At 36.3% G+C, this 13,849-nt stretch overlaps 1 protein-coding gene across 1 annotated transcript; it reads right to left on the bottom strand.

Annotated features, from left to right (window-relative positions):
- Window positions 1–286: 286 nt before the first annotated feature.
- On the bottom strand, window positions 287–12,739 carry LOC131938207 (NFX1-type zinc finger-containing protein 1). Its single transcript, XM_059296130.1, has 12 exons — window positions 12,640–12,739; window positions 11,843–11,913; window positions 10,925–11,594; window positions 10,313–10,408; window positions 6,716–9,859; window positions 5,839–6,080; window positions 5,053–5,296; window positions 4,292–4,513; window positions 3,739–3,877; window positions 3,058–3,400; window positions 2,630–2,805; window positions 287–1,541 (listed from the first exon to the last, which is right to left on the bottom strand). Exons 2-12 carry the CDS (start codon window positions 11,851–11,853, stop codon window positions 1,321–1,323), a joined length of 5,508 nt encoding a protein of 1,835 aa, XP_059152113.1. The 5' UTR covers window positions 11,854–11,913; window positions 12,640–12,739; the 3' UTR covers window positions 287–1,320.
- Between the last annotated feature and the right edge of the window lie 1,110 nt (window positions 12,740–13,849).

Here is a 13,849-nt window from a genome sequence, read left to right as displayed (position 1 = left end):
TAATATAAATAATAACTTTTGTTGGAGTTACACCAATGGAAATCACATATGAAGCAATGAACTCTTTGAATATAAAGTTAATAAAATTAATATGACACCGGAAACATGTGTGGCTTAAATAAATGTTGAATACAAAATACACTGGTATGTATTTTAAACTTATTTTAAACACTTACATTTTTAAACTTAGGTCAAATAAATCAATTGTATGAATCTTTCCAAGGTTCAAGTTTTGAAAAAATTTATTATTTTATAAATAAAGATAATGGGAATATTATCGGCATTTGTTATTTTTAATAATATTTAGTCAGACAGTAGCCTATTACAAGCTGCCCCTAATGTTCAAACTTTGTAGTGGGATGCACTGGGGGAGGAAGCAAAAGGGTATAGAGGATGGTAACATGGGTGAGAGAAATGTTTGAGTCCATTCAGTCTGGCTATTGAGCAAAAGCTAGAGCCCGTAATGCCTGTATCACAAGATATGTGTAGGAGAAATTAGTAAGTAATTATTAGTAATTAATAAGTAAATAATCATTTGATAAGTACACAGTGTTTTTAATTATGTTAATGCACCATGAACACGCTAGTGTTTACATAAATAATAAATCTTTTTAAAACATAATAATTTGAGAAAAATAAAACATATTTTAAATAGATAAAATGTACCCATTTGAGAAAATCATATTAATTGTGTAAAATAATGTTTTTTTTAAAGGCCTGAGTAATATGCCCCCACCAGTCAGGACTAAATATAGTTGAAAATTTTGTTAACGCAGTGTAAACAGACATTTGGTCATGTGATTCACACAAAGTTCGGCGAAATAGATATTAGATATAATAGAGTCATTAAATAGTTTCATCTCAGAATTCATCTTACTGAGGAAAGGTTTTATAATAATGAATGAAAGAAAACGCCATAAAAAGTGCTTTAAAACACAACAAACACCTGCCTGGACTAGCTTAAAAGAAAATGGGGGCCTGACCCTCACGACCTATTCAGACAAGCCACCCCCGTTTCAATTAAGAATTTGGTAATTACTCTAATAGGACCTTCATTTATTATTATAATACACCACATTTAGAAGAAATACGTTTCTGTTAATGATAAATAGTAGTTAAAGAAATCAAAGGTTTAAAAATTATTGGAAAATAGCATTAAAAATCAAGCTGGATAGAACTCAATCCAAACTATACTTTTATGATGAAAATTACATTGAAATTGATCAATTTCTGCAGTTTTAGAAATAAAAAAAATATTAATTGACGTTCAGTTAAATTTGAATGGCCTGAAATAATTTTGTCATCATTCTATCTAATTAATCACATAAATCGCACTTGGTTGAGTCGTTGATCTATCCTCATGGCCAACTCTCTGTCTGCATTTAGATTTTGCCAAACAGGCTGCTCAGCGTCATCCATTTCTCCCGTCCAAGTATTATCTTGACGCAGCCTGTGGTTGGCTCCACCAATCACAGCTTTACAGTCTGGACATTTGGATTCCTCCATGGCTTGACCACATTCACCAATAGCATAGATGTGACCTGGTTGGAGAAAAAAGAAATCAATTTCTATTTAAGCACAAACAACTTTTTACAGTATATGTTATTTAATTATATATAGTCTAATTTCCATATTTTTCTTTATTTAAAGCTCCAAAACACAATGAAGTGTGTTCTATCCACAAATTTTAACCAAAACAACACTAATTAAAATATTAGCTAATAAAAATTATGTCCATCTTACCATTGGTACAAGTTTACCATTCTCCCCTGCTAGTAAAAGGCCAACTTACCATTGGGACAAGTATACCATGCTCCCCTGCTAGTAAAAATTAAGTCTAACTTACCATTGGGGCAAGTATACCATGCTAATAAAAGACCAACTTACCATTGGGACAAGTATACCATTCTCCCCTGCTAGTAAACAATTAAGCCTAACTTACCATTGGGACAAGTATACCATTCTCCCCTGCTAGTAAAAGACCAACTTACCATTGGGACAAGTATACCATTTCCCCTGCTAGTAATGGACCAACTTACCATTGGGACAAGTATACCATTCTCCCCTGCTAGTAAAAGACCATCTTACCATTGGTACAAGTTTACCATTCTCCCCTGCTAGTAAAAGGCCAACTTACCATTGGGACAAGTATACCATGCTCCCCTGCTAGTAAAAATTAAGTCTAACTTACCATTGGGGCAAGTATACCATGCTAATAAAAGACCAACTTACCATTGGGACAAGTATACCATTCTCCCCTGCTAGTAAACAATTAAGCCTAACTTACCATTGGGACAAGTATACCATTCTCCCCTGCTAGTAAAAGACCAACTTACCATTGGGACAAGTATACCATTTCCCCTGCTAGTAAAAGACCAACTTACCATTGGGACAAGTATACCATTCTCCCCTGCTAGTAAAAGACCAACTTACCATTGGGACAAGTATACCAGGCTCCCCTGCTAGTAAAAGACCAACTTACCATTGGGACAAGTATACCATTCTCCCCTGCTAGTAAAAGACCAACTTACCATTGGGACAAGTATACCAGGCTCCACTGCTAGTAAAAGACCAACTTACCATTGGGACAAGTATACCAGGCTCCCCTGCTAGTAAAAGACCAACTTACCATTGGGACAAGTATACCAGGCTCCCCTGCTGACATTGACTGCGCGGATGATCTCCATCCTCTGCTCATGGGTCAGTGCCAGGTGAGTGTCAGGTACAAGTTTGATCAGCTCCTCACACAGAACCTTGCTCTCTGCCAGAACTTGCTTCTTTGCTCTTCCAAACTTGGACAGTTCACTGTTCAAATTTACTTGTGTTAACAAAATATTTCTTGTCTTTAAATAAAAATATTTTTTAAAAATTTTAAAGTAAAATATTTAAACCAAAATGTCAACCCTATAATGGAAGGGGCTATTTACATCATGCTTTATTGCCAGAGAGTGGTACTTAACTTTTTGTATTACTCTGTTTTTCATTTTTGAGACTATTTACAAAATAATACATATTCTATCACACTAAGCCAGTACAGAACTAGGCCACTGTACTTACACAATATAATTTTTCACCAAATCCATTGAACGTGCCAAAGTATTATTTTGTGTGCCACGGATCATTACATTTAGATCAATTTTATGAAGATCAATCAACACACTCAGACGATCTCTTTCGTCTTCAGCATCTAACTTGTTTTGCTCAGAAAACAGTTGACGTTTCTGGAGAATCCATTCCTGAAAACATTTTAGGTCCACCAAAATTCTGTCAAAATCTCTTTCTTTTCTCTCCAGCCTGCCCTGGCATTCTTTCACAACTCTAGAGAGTGCATACACCTGCCGGAAGAGGTTGATCTGATTCATCTGAGCTTCCAAAATAGTTTCTGACAAAACTTGATTACCTAGTGAGGATGACATAAAAATTTACTTGAGTTGTAAGTCACAATTTTTTAATGCTAGAAATCAAGAAATTTCTAGCTTTACTATAAGATCGATTAGTATCTTGCCAACAATACAAATGTCCAACAAGAGCATTTTTATCCTGCTGGTTAAACTAGTCCTAAGTTAATTATCAACGTACAAAGAAGTATCTTTTGGAGCATGGAGAATATTCACCTTTATTAAGATGTTGCAGAATGTCAATTTTTATAATGGTTTATGGAATCCAAAGTTTCTAACTTATATGTTCATTCTAAACTGATGATTTTGTGGAAAGAAAATTAGCTGATTCAACTATTACCTTTATCAAGAAACTCAGTGATAATGGCTCTCTCTTCCCCTCTAACATTGGCGAGGGACTGGTCGAGATGCCGCTTCATCTCTTCTTGCTTCTCACCTATACATCTCTTCTTTACTCTCTCAATACTGCACAGCATTTTCTACTCATAGAGGAAATGTAATATTTTTTCTAACAAAATTACTTGCTAAAGCATGAACAAAATCTTGTCAGTTGACTGCCTTATAAAATTACTTGCTAAAGTATGAAAGAAATCTTGTCAGTTGACTGACCTAATGGGATGACAGACTAATCAGATATAATTATAACTATGATATAAATACATGTCTTAGAGGTCAGGTGCTTGAGTAAAAGAGATTTTTTTTTACAAATGTTTTTCTCAAAACCACTTCAGTGTTACCTGAGTGTGTTGTGTATTTAAAACATTGTAAATATTGTAAGTAGCAGTCTCAAGGAAAAGGTGAATTTTAAATAAATAAAATACTGTACTCTACATCATCATCAGATGAGAGGGAAATAGACCAAACTAAACCAAAAATTAAAAAAAAATACCCACCTTAATATGTTTATTGTAGCGATCAACTTTTCGGATGGCGGAATTGCAAACAGGACACAGCTTAAGACCAATAGCCTGCTGGTCTGAACCCTCTGAAGTGGCAGTAGAGGTTTCCATCCATCTGTCCATAAACTCCACCTCTTGAACGTGTCTGCAGTCAAGCTCAATGAAAAGAGTTGTAGGGTCTCCTTCATATTCACTCGCGCTCTGGGCTATCAAATCCTATACAAGTTTGACAAAAAAATTTCTTAAAATTAGTTAAAACACAGAATTTCTTTTGATAAATAATAATTTAACCACAAATTACATTTTAGCTTAATAATTATACAGAAATCTATTTTAAAAAATAAAACAATGATTTGCAAACAAAATTTTTGGAAATCTAAATATTATGTTTTAAAACAAGATAAAACTTTTTGCATATTAAAGATTACAGAAGAGTAGATTATTTTATTTTTTTTCATTTTTTGCTTACGCTAATGAAGACCTTAGGCTTAGTATATGTTTAAAACAAAATGTTAAGTATCTTATATCATTGTCATTCTGATTATGTAAAGCTTAGTAATGTTAGAGAATTTTGTCAACAAATTATTTATTCATGCTTTACTTAAAAGAGTTAGCCTAACAAAATGAAAAAGGAAAATAAATGAATGTTACATAAATGCTCTATGATTTACATTTTTTGTCATTTTGGTTTTAAAGGGTTAACCCTCAATGACAAAGTTTAGTGGGAAAAACTTTTCAAATGTATGTAGATCTACCTCTTTATCACATATAACACAAAGATGAGGGCACTTTTCTCCACACAAACCACAACAGTTGTGACCACATGGGAGTCTCTGGCGACATGGGAGGTCACATGGGGTGGTTTTACAAGGCTCCCAGCACAGGTCATCACAGTAAACGTGGTCACATCCTGAGTCACACTGCTCCATGCAGGGGGTGCACAGTTCCCCACACTTCCTGCGGCACTTAGAGTGACGACATTCTACCTCACAGGGTAGGCTGAAAGTGGGAATCACTTGTTACAGGAAGTTAATATTTTCAAAGTTATTTAAGGTACAACGTTTAAAAACATCTACTATATTGGTAAGCTGACTAGAGGTGAAATATAAGTAAGTTTATAGGATACATAATTACATATTTCTAGTGTTTGTAACATACTGACAGATTTTGTAAGTTTTCAATACATTATGGGGTAGCATGGTAAAGTGTTTGGCTACTAATTTGGATCTTGGTTTGGACTTGTGACTGTAGGACATCCGGAGTCCACCCAACTCTGATGGCTACCTGACTTATGTTGGGGAAGAGTAAGTTTACAAAAACTATAAGCTAAAAATTAACGTTTGAATAAGTAGTCCCCATAGGTAGGAAACATAAAGATAAGTTGCAGTGTTTCTTCCAGACTTTTTTCTCCGGGGGGGGGGGGGAGCTTTTGAAATTTTTGGTGGGGTGGTCTACATTTTTTGAGGGGGGGGGGGGGGGGCGGACACTAGTAAAAGTGTATGTTTACTATATAAAATCCATCCCAAAGGTAGGATACTTACAGGCAGGGAGGACAACTGCTACATGTGTCTCTACAATAATGGCCACAAATTAAAATCTTCTGACACTTCTGTTGACAGTTGATGTGTAGCCTCCCATTTTGACACTTGCCACATGTTCCACTACACAGATGCCCACACTCAAGTTCAACACCACATGGCTTGGGACACAGAAAATGTTCGGCTTCTGTTGTCTTCCAGCATTCAATTCGGAACTTACCATGTCCACAATACTTAGGTGTCACCTTAAAAAAAAAGGTTGTTAGTCAGATTTTTGCCTATTCTCAGGTTTATCCTACTACACTGACTGTTATTCCTATTTTTAAAAATATCTATCTCAACATCTAGAATTTTTGTTTCAAATATCAGATATTATTCTGGCTGACAGAGGGGTCAAGCAGTACAGTCACAAGGTGGGGGCAGGGATGGGGGTTGTACTAGGTGACACCATCAAAAGGGGTGACACCAAAATATAATATAGACAATTTTAATATGAAAGTATTTTTTACAGCTAGTCTAATTGGTTGCTCCAGTTATATACATCACTTACATCACTAGACATAGAATGACACCACCTGGGATGGGGGGAGGGAGGGTGACGCTAAATTGTCTATAGTCTTTGTATATTTCACATAGATGGTGGCGGAGGGGGTTACCCCACTGGGTGCCACCCCACCAACTGACACCACTGAGGTCAAGCTTGCATGTATGATTTCAACGAGGATCCTGGTTTTCAACTAAATATGGCTGCAGTGAACTTTGTTCCAGAGTTAGTTCCCCTGATACAGATAACCTTCTGTAGTGGCAGCAAAACATCTTGCTGAGCATGCTAACATCATACTAACATGTGCTATGAAAAAACAATGAGAGCAACACGTACCTCAGTTCTAAACTTGCATGTGTCCGCTGTGTGAGTGTGCAGTCTACCACATACATCAGTACATGTATGTTCACATGGAAGTATCTCCATACACTCATTCTGGCACTCAAACTCATGGGGCTCCATATAGCACGGCACATTCTGAATATGGCCACATATGGGGATGCGTTTCTGCACTAGTAAAGTGCAGTGTTTATGCTCCCCACATCTATGATCACCTCTGCAATTTTTCTGACACTTGGCACACTGACGACGACATCTTTCCGAGCACTTCAACTTCCTGTGCTCCATGTCATCAGCATGGCACGTCCTCTTGCAGCTGTGTCCACAGTCCAGGCGTGTGGCACAGTGCTGCTTGCAGCCACCCTCAGGCACATTTTTAAAATCCTCAGGTTTTTCTATCCGCGTTGTTGTTCCTTTGTGCTGGGTGCAGGTCAGAATCAGATGGTCATTGAAATATCCAAGACGTTTTGAAAGTTCTGTGATCTCTTGTATTAGAGAGCTCTTCTTACTCAACCCTTCAAAATTTCCGATGACATACAGCCCCATCTTTGCACGAGATAAAGCAACACAGATTCTATTATTAGCTTTCAGAAATCCAATGTCATTAGCTGGGTTACTTCGGACAAGGGAGAGTAGAATGATATCATTTTCCTCCCCTTGGTAGTTGTCCACTGATGAGACCTTCAGCCCTTTGATCTTGCTCGCAGTGATCTGTGACTTGGGCTTGGTTTCAATTAGAGATTTGATCTTGTGGATTTGTCCGGAGTAAGGAGAAAGGATTGTGATCTGGCTGGAAGTATATCCTTGCTGCAGGAGGTACTCACAGAGGCCAATGAGGAACTCAGCTTCAAAAACATTACTGAATGTTTTGGTGTCATTTTCTTGCTCATCACTTACTGAATGTTGAATAAAGCAAATGTCTCCTTTTACTTTGATGATATTTGGATATCTCATGACAAGATCATGATCTTTTAGTTCAGGGTATAAATCTGGTATGCGCAATAATTTTGAAATTTCTGGTCGCATGCGGTGTTGATACTGGAGACATTCATAAGGAAAATTATTCATTATGAGCCTCTCAAACAAAGAAATATCAAACTTATATTTCTCTTTAAGTTTGTAGACAGAGGGGCTGGGCCGCAGCTGCTTGTGGTCACCAATAAGGATAACATGCTGGCACTGGTCACTGAGGGAGGTCAGAACATGGCCCTCAAATACCTCGGCCGCTTCCTCAACTAAAACAATCTTTGGCCCAATTTCACGCAAGACACCTTGGTACCTAGCAGCACCAGTGGTTGTCATCCCAATGATTGTGGCCTTCTCAAGAATTGCTTTGTCTTCTTGATGCAAGATCTCCTGATACCTCCTAGCGCACTGCTCGTATTTAAGAGTTACATCTTTGATTGCCTCTTGAATTTGTCCTGAGTACAAACTGACCCAGTACCTGTAAAGCCTCCATCTATCATGCGGTGGGATTCTCCAGACATTTTTAATTCGCCTCACTTGTGCTTCATCCATTTTCTCTGGATTTTGAAGGTTCTTCAGCAGAATTGTTCTGTAACGCCTCTTTAATGGTATCATGTTCCTCCAGTGTTCCTTTTCTTGTGCTGAAAGTCTATGTGACATTTGTTCCTCTCCATAGCAACTGATATTAAAGGCTATATTCTCACACTTGATTCTGGTAGCTTCTTTGTCAGCTTCATCTAACTTTTTGTTGATGAACTTGGTTTTTTCAAAAAAATCCTCTTCTATGTTATCTAACAAATTGTCAAATGGATCTCCATCATCATCACTTTCATCCTCATCAACATCCAATTGTTCTGCATCATCTTGACCAGCGACCACTTCAACAAGATCAGCATCAATCTCCAAGTCATCATTTTCTTCCATGCCAAGTTCATCCTGATGGTGTCTAAGATATTGAGCCCCTTGATTTTGTGGCCTATGATTCCTCTTTCTTTTTATTTTATCTTCCATATTTTTTATATTAATTGTAATCCCTAGCCATTCTGGTATAATGGCAGTGCCTGCCCTTGAATTTGCAGTAAGAGAGTTATATTGTTCAGGATCAATGAAAGGTTTTAAGAATGTTTCTTTCACAATTTCTCTCTCCAGGATTTCTAGCTTAGCAGCTTCTTTATGGATGTCTGCTTTCATATCATTCATCTTATTTCTTGTCTGTTGCTTAGCTAGATGAACTTCTAGGGGCACAGCACGATTTTCTCTTGCTCTATGCCTCATCCCTCTCAAATTATATTCCTCCAGTCTCTCACTTTTACTTCGGGAGCCAACACGCACCATTTTACCTTGGAAAAAATTGAGAATCCCTTCTAAAAACTGGTCCAGTGCATGGTTTGTGTAGCAGACTAACAAAATTGGCTTTTGCTCTTCGTCCCCTGTCCATATCTGTTTATTCCACAAGAGAGCTTTCATCACCATGAGCCCAATGAATGTCTTCCCAGTGCCAGGTGGGCCCTGTATAATGGAGAACTTGTGCTTCAGTGCTGCCTGCAAGGCCACAAACTGCGAGTGGTCAAGCTGAAATGTGTTAGCCTTTGGCCAACTTTCTGGATCCAAGATATTAACTTCTTTTGCAGGCTCAGCTTCTCTGCTAAATGTTGCTGTTTCAGTTTGATCTTCTTTAATAACAAATTTTGCATCAACAAGAGGTCTGAGGTCATATGTAGGATGGTCATTGTTCTGGAGATATGCTGGTGGCTCGAGGGCAGTGCTACATTCTCCAATGTACTCCCAGAAAGGAAAATTATTCTCTGTGATGTTTTGAAGACTTTGGAGAACATATTTGTAAGCCTCAAAATATGTTGGAGATTCTACCATCACAAATCTTTGGTCTCTGGCTTCACTGAGAAACCTTGTGAAATCTCCTTGACCTTCATCACCCTGCTCATGCTCGTGAAGGACAAACTGCACATCTACTAAGCCTTTCGCCAGTTCTTTTGGTTCACGATTTTCCACGACAGCGCATCTGTAAGTGTTAAAGTTGTCTGATGACAAACACAGCAGCGAGCCATACTTCAGCCTCTGGGAAACTGCCCAATTCACTCTTCTGTGTTTTGAGACATCAAATGACAACTTGAAGCACAGTCCTTTATCATGACAAACTGGTCTCACAATTCTTACCTATTTGAAGATAAAAATACATCTTCATCCTAATGCATCCTTTTTATTGTTATCACAGTATGAAAAATGTTATAAATTAATTTACTAAATTACTATTAATATTCGCCAATTAGGGACTTTACAGTAAATGAGACTTATAGTTTGTGGTAATCAGTGAAAGTGAAATGATAAAGATTTAATTATAAAGATGCTAGGGGCTAGAGAGTTTAGTTTAATGTAAAATCCAAACCCACTTGATATCCTCTCATTTTAGTGAATAAGGCACATTGAAAGAGGGTAAATAAAAATTTTAAAAAGTATGAAGCACTGTCAGTATCAACATACAGGTGAATGACCTCAGTTGTTGGGGTTAAATATGTATTATTTATATTTTTTCCTTATTACATGTAAACTACTCAAAAGTTATTATGATACATATGTGACAAAATCTACTTCATACAACATACAGCCTACCTGAGAATATGCTCTGATACGTTTATCTTCTTGATCCAGAAATTTGTGAATATTTTCTCTAAGTGGAATAACTAAATCAGCTCGCAAAAGACGGAACTGAAATAAATAATTTTTAAACCTTAAGTAGTTTAAATCTAAACATGTTTAAAATAATTTAAATAAATCTTCATGCATTTACAAGCATGTAACATGATTTGATTTTAAACAGTTATGTTAGTTATTTTCAGTGTCAATTAACATACATTTTATGTTTGTAGATTTTTTCTTTGTTTAGCTTCTGATAGCTTTAATGTTTTTTGTTTATAGATTTTGGATTTTGTTGCCTTTTCAATGAAGAAGTAAATAAATAATGTTTGTAGTCCACTAATCTTTGTAACATTTAATCTTCAATACTCTCCATCCATTCCCAAAAAAAGCTAAATTTTATTTTGTTATATACTAAAGTAAGAGCATTGCATGACAGTATGTTGTATGTAGAATGCATTTATTATCTAGCAGAAATAAATTTTATTACCAATGTTTAAATATTTAGAGAATCTATATTTTTTTTAAGTTTTCAGAAAAAATAATTTTTAAAGATTTTTTTGTTCAATTAAGAATGTAACCAGTTACCTGTATGTCCAGGTAGTCATTAACATTTTGGTAATGTCCTTTAATTTTGTTGGCCCTGATGATAATATCTTGCGTGGGATCAAAATCAGCAGCTGTTGGGACTATGCTGAGACCACGGAACAAGTTTGGATCGACCTCCTCGTCTGGAATAGCTGATTCTGTATCCATTTCTTCCTCATTTTCCTCCAGCGCCAGCTTAAAAGGACGATGTATCATTTCCTTGACAGTTTCCTTTTCTTGAAGCATATCTTTGAATCTCTTGTCTATAACTTGTTCAAGTGTTGTGAACAGATAGAGGCATTTTTTAGCAGCTATATTGGGTAATGCTTCTAAAGATTCTTTTAGAATCGCTAGCACTGCCTTAACAAAAACTTGATCCTGTCCAAGCTTGCCTTGGAGAAAATTGGACATGCTGTCTTGAAAATTGTTTGCATTAATAAACATGTCAACAACATCATTGATTGCTTGTCTTTGTGCTCGTTGTTTACTGCCCAGCACTGTCCCCAGCACCTTCACTATCAAGTCAATCTCACGCTGTTTGGTGGCTGACTCTAACAGCAGGCCAAATCCACCATTAGGTCGAGAAATGCGGAGCAGAATATCAGAGGGTCTTTGGTTTTTCAGCATGTCGTCCAGCTCTTGAACAGAGAGAGGTCTTTCTGCCTTGTCCCTAAAATTTATAGACAAGTTTTTACATACAAAAGTTTCTTAATGATTTGAACATAATTTTTGACTCATTCCAGTCTTAAAATTGTCTTGTTTTTTTTTAATAAGACCAGTTACAATGAATGGTTTAATAGCACTGTTTCAATATTGTTTGCAGATAAAAAAAAATGTTTTATCTTTTTCATGACATTTGTAATTAACCCAACATGTTCAGTAAGTAATAATTAAACACATTGTAACAATTGTACCCACCTTGATGCCATTTCTGTGGTTTACAGTAAAACTGTTCAGTCAAATTTTTACCGCTGTTTAGCTATGATACTCTGAAAAATACAATTTACAATTTTCATTAATTAAAAAATTAACTACAAGCTATATCACTAATGTCTACCCACTCAAATTGATTCCAGCTCAAAACTAGAACTCAGAATGACCAGCACCATGTCTAAATGTCCTTTTGTATCCTATTGTAAGGTTTGGTATCCACTGAAGCTGCATTGTTCAACATCACACTCTGGATATGGTCGTATTAAGATATCATGCAAATATTAAATGACATATGTTATTTGTTACATTATATTATTTTGGGTAGAGTATATAGCAAATTTATATAATAGCCAACTGATTTTATTTGTTTAGTCCTTTAGGTTGGATGAATATGTTGACATTACCAGTGTACACATGTTTAAAACACAGGTTTATTTTTAATTTCAATAATTTTAAATGAACATGTAGATCTATGATTTATGTGATTTGTGTTGCCTTAGTTGTGATTTCCACAATTGTTTTTCAAAATAAAATAAAATGTTTTTTTACCCAACTGGTTTTGGGGAAGTAGGGAAGTAGTTGGGGAAGTGATACAATATTTAGCTGCTATAGTATAGTCAAGCAAGTGTAATGTGTAAAGATTAAAGATGTAGGTGGCACTAGAATGAGATTAAATTGTAAATTTTGAGTTGGTTTAAAATTTAAAAGTACTAACTAAGTGAAAAAATACTGATTAACTTAATTTAAAAATTATAATTAGCTTTTCCTACTTAGTTACTTACGCTGCATATTCTGATTGTTCTCAGTACAACAAAGACTAGTCTGTCTATACTGCGAAATAACGTTGTATTAAAAAATGTACAGGTTCACTTCTTGATCTTGACTCTGCTTTCGGTTGATCTGCTTGTTTTTCGAATTGGAAATTTTTAGTGGGAATTCCCGATATTATTTCAGTACGATTCTTGGAAGTACAGTTCTAGGCATAAACTCCCAGTATGTTTTTATTTAGAAACCATGTCATATTTTAAATTGTTTTTTAAAGTGATCATGACTACAGTTGCTAATGAACAATATTTTCATTCAGAGTTAAATTTGAACAGAACTATGTAGATCTAAGGGGGAAAACATTTTTTTAAGAATATTAGAATACCATCCATACATATAATATATATAGTTTATAGGTGTATAGTATAGATAATATTAATAGTATAGTTTAGTATAGAATAGAGTATAGACTAGTATAGAGTAAACTAAGACAGAGGCGTAGCGACCCTTCCCGGCGCCCGGGGACAAACTTTTCGATTTGCACCCCCACCCCCCTCAAGATTTCGATTTGCACCCCCCTCAACCTTTCCATTTATTTTTCCAACCCATTTTGGCACCCCCTAAGGTCGGCGCCCGGGGACATATGTCCCCCCCCCCCCCCGCACCCCCTCGCTACGCTACTGAACTAAGAGAGATAGAGACTATAGAAATAGAATCTAATGTACATTACATTACTATGCTCCATGCTTATACTAAACGCCGTACTATTTTATTAAAATATTGATATTTATTTAATATTCGAAGTTCATCTATAAACATCACTTTTTGTACCTCCTCCTTTCCACTTCCTCCCCACAGTCGCATATCGTCACAAAAAGCCAGACGCACTAAGATGACGTCTCATCTCACGCAACAGCACCTTTTAAAAATGTATTTTTTTTAAATCTTTTATTTCTCTACAGTTGTATAGAGGGGTAGGGGAAGTGAGGATGGGATAATGATCTACAGTTGTAATTGAGAGGGGGGGGGGGGGGGGTAAGGAATGAGGATAATGATCTAGTTATAATGGGGGGGGGTGAAGGGCTGAGGATGGTGATCTACTGTTGTAATGGGGGGAGGACTGAGTATAATGATAGACAGTTGTTAGGATGGTGACTGCTTGGTAACACCGTAAATGGTTAATTAGATCCAACTTTTTTAGTAGAGCAGACTGCTGTAATAAACTGT

This window comes from Physella acuta, unplaced genomic scaffold (assembly GCF_028476545.2).
Source record: "Physella acuta isolate Inbredline_101_S28 unplaced genomic scaffold, ASM2847654v3 ptg000017l, whole genome shotgun sequence".
In the NCBI taxonomy this organism is placed as follows: Eukaryota; Metazoa; Mollusca; class Gastropoda; family Physidae; genus Physella; species Physella acuta.
The sequence above is the reverse complement of the archived record's forward strand: the minus strand, read 5'-3'. Positions and strand labels throughout refer to the sequence as shown.

Excerpts from the sequence above, each read along its gene's own strand:
- LOC131938207 (XM_059296130.1), bottom strand. Across the intron at positions 10,409-10,924 it reads ATGACTACCTGGACATACAG|TTCCGTCTTTTGCGAGCTGA; the intron begins GTAACTGGTTAC and ends TATTTATTTCAG. Across the intron at positions 6,081-6,715 it reads CATGCAAGTTTAGAACTGAG|GTGACACCTAAGTATTGTGG; the intron begins GTACGTGTTGCT and ends TTTTTTTTTAAG.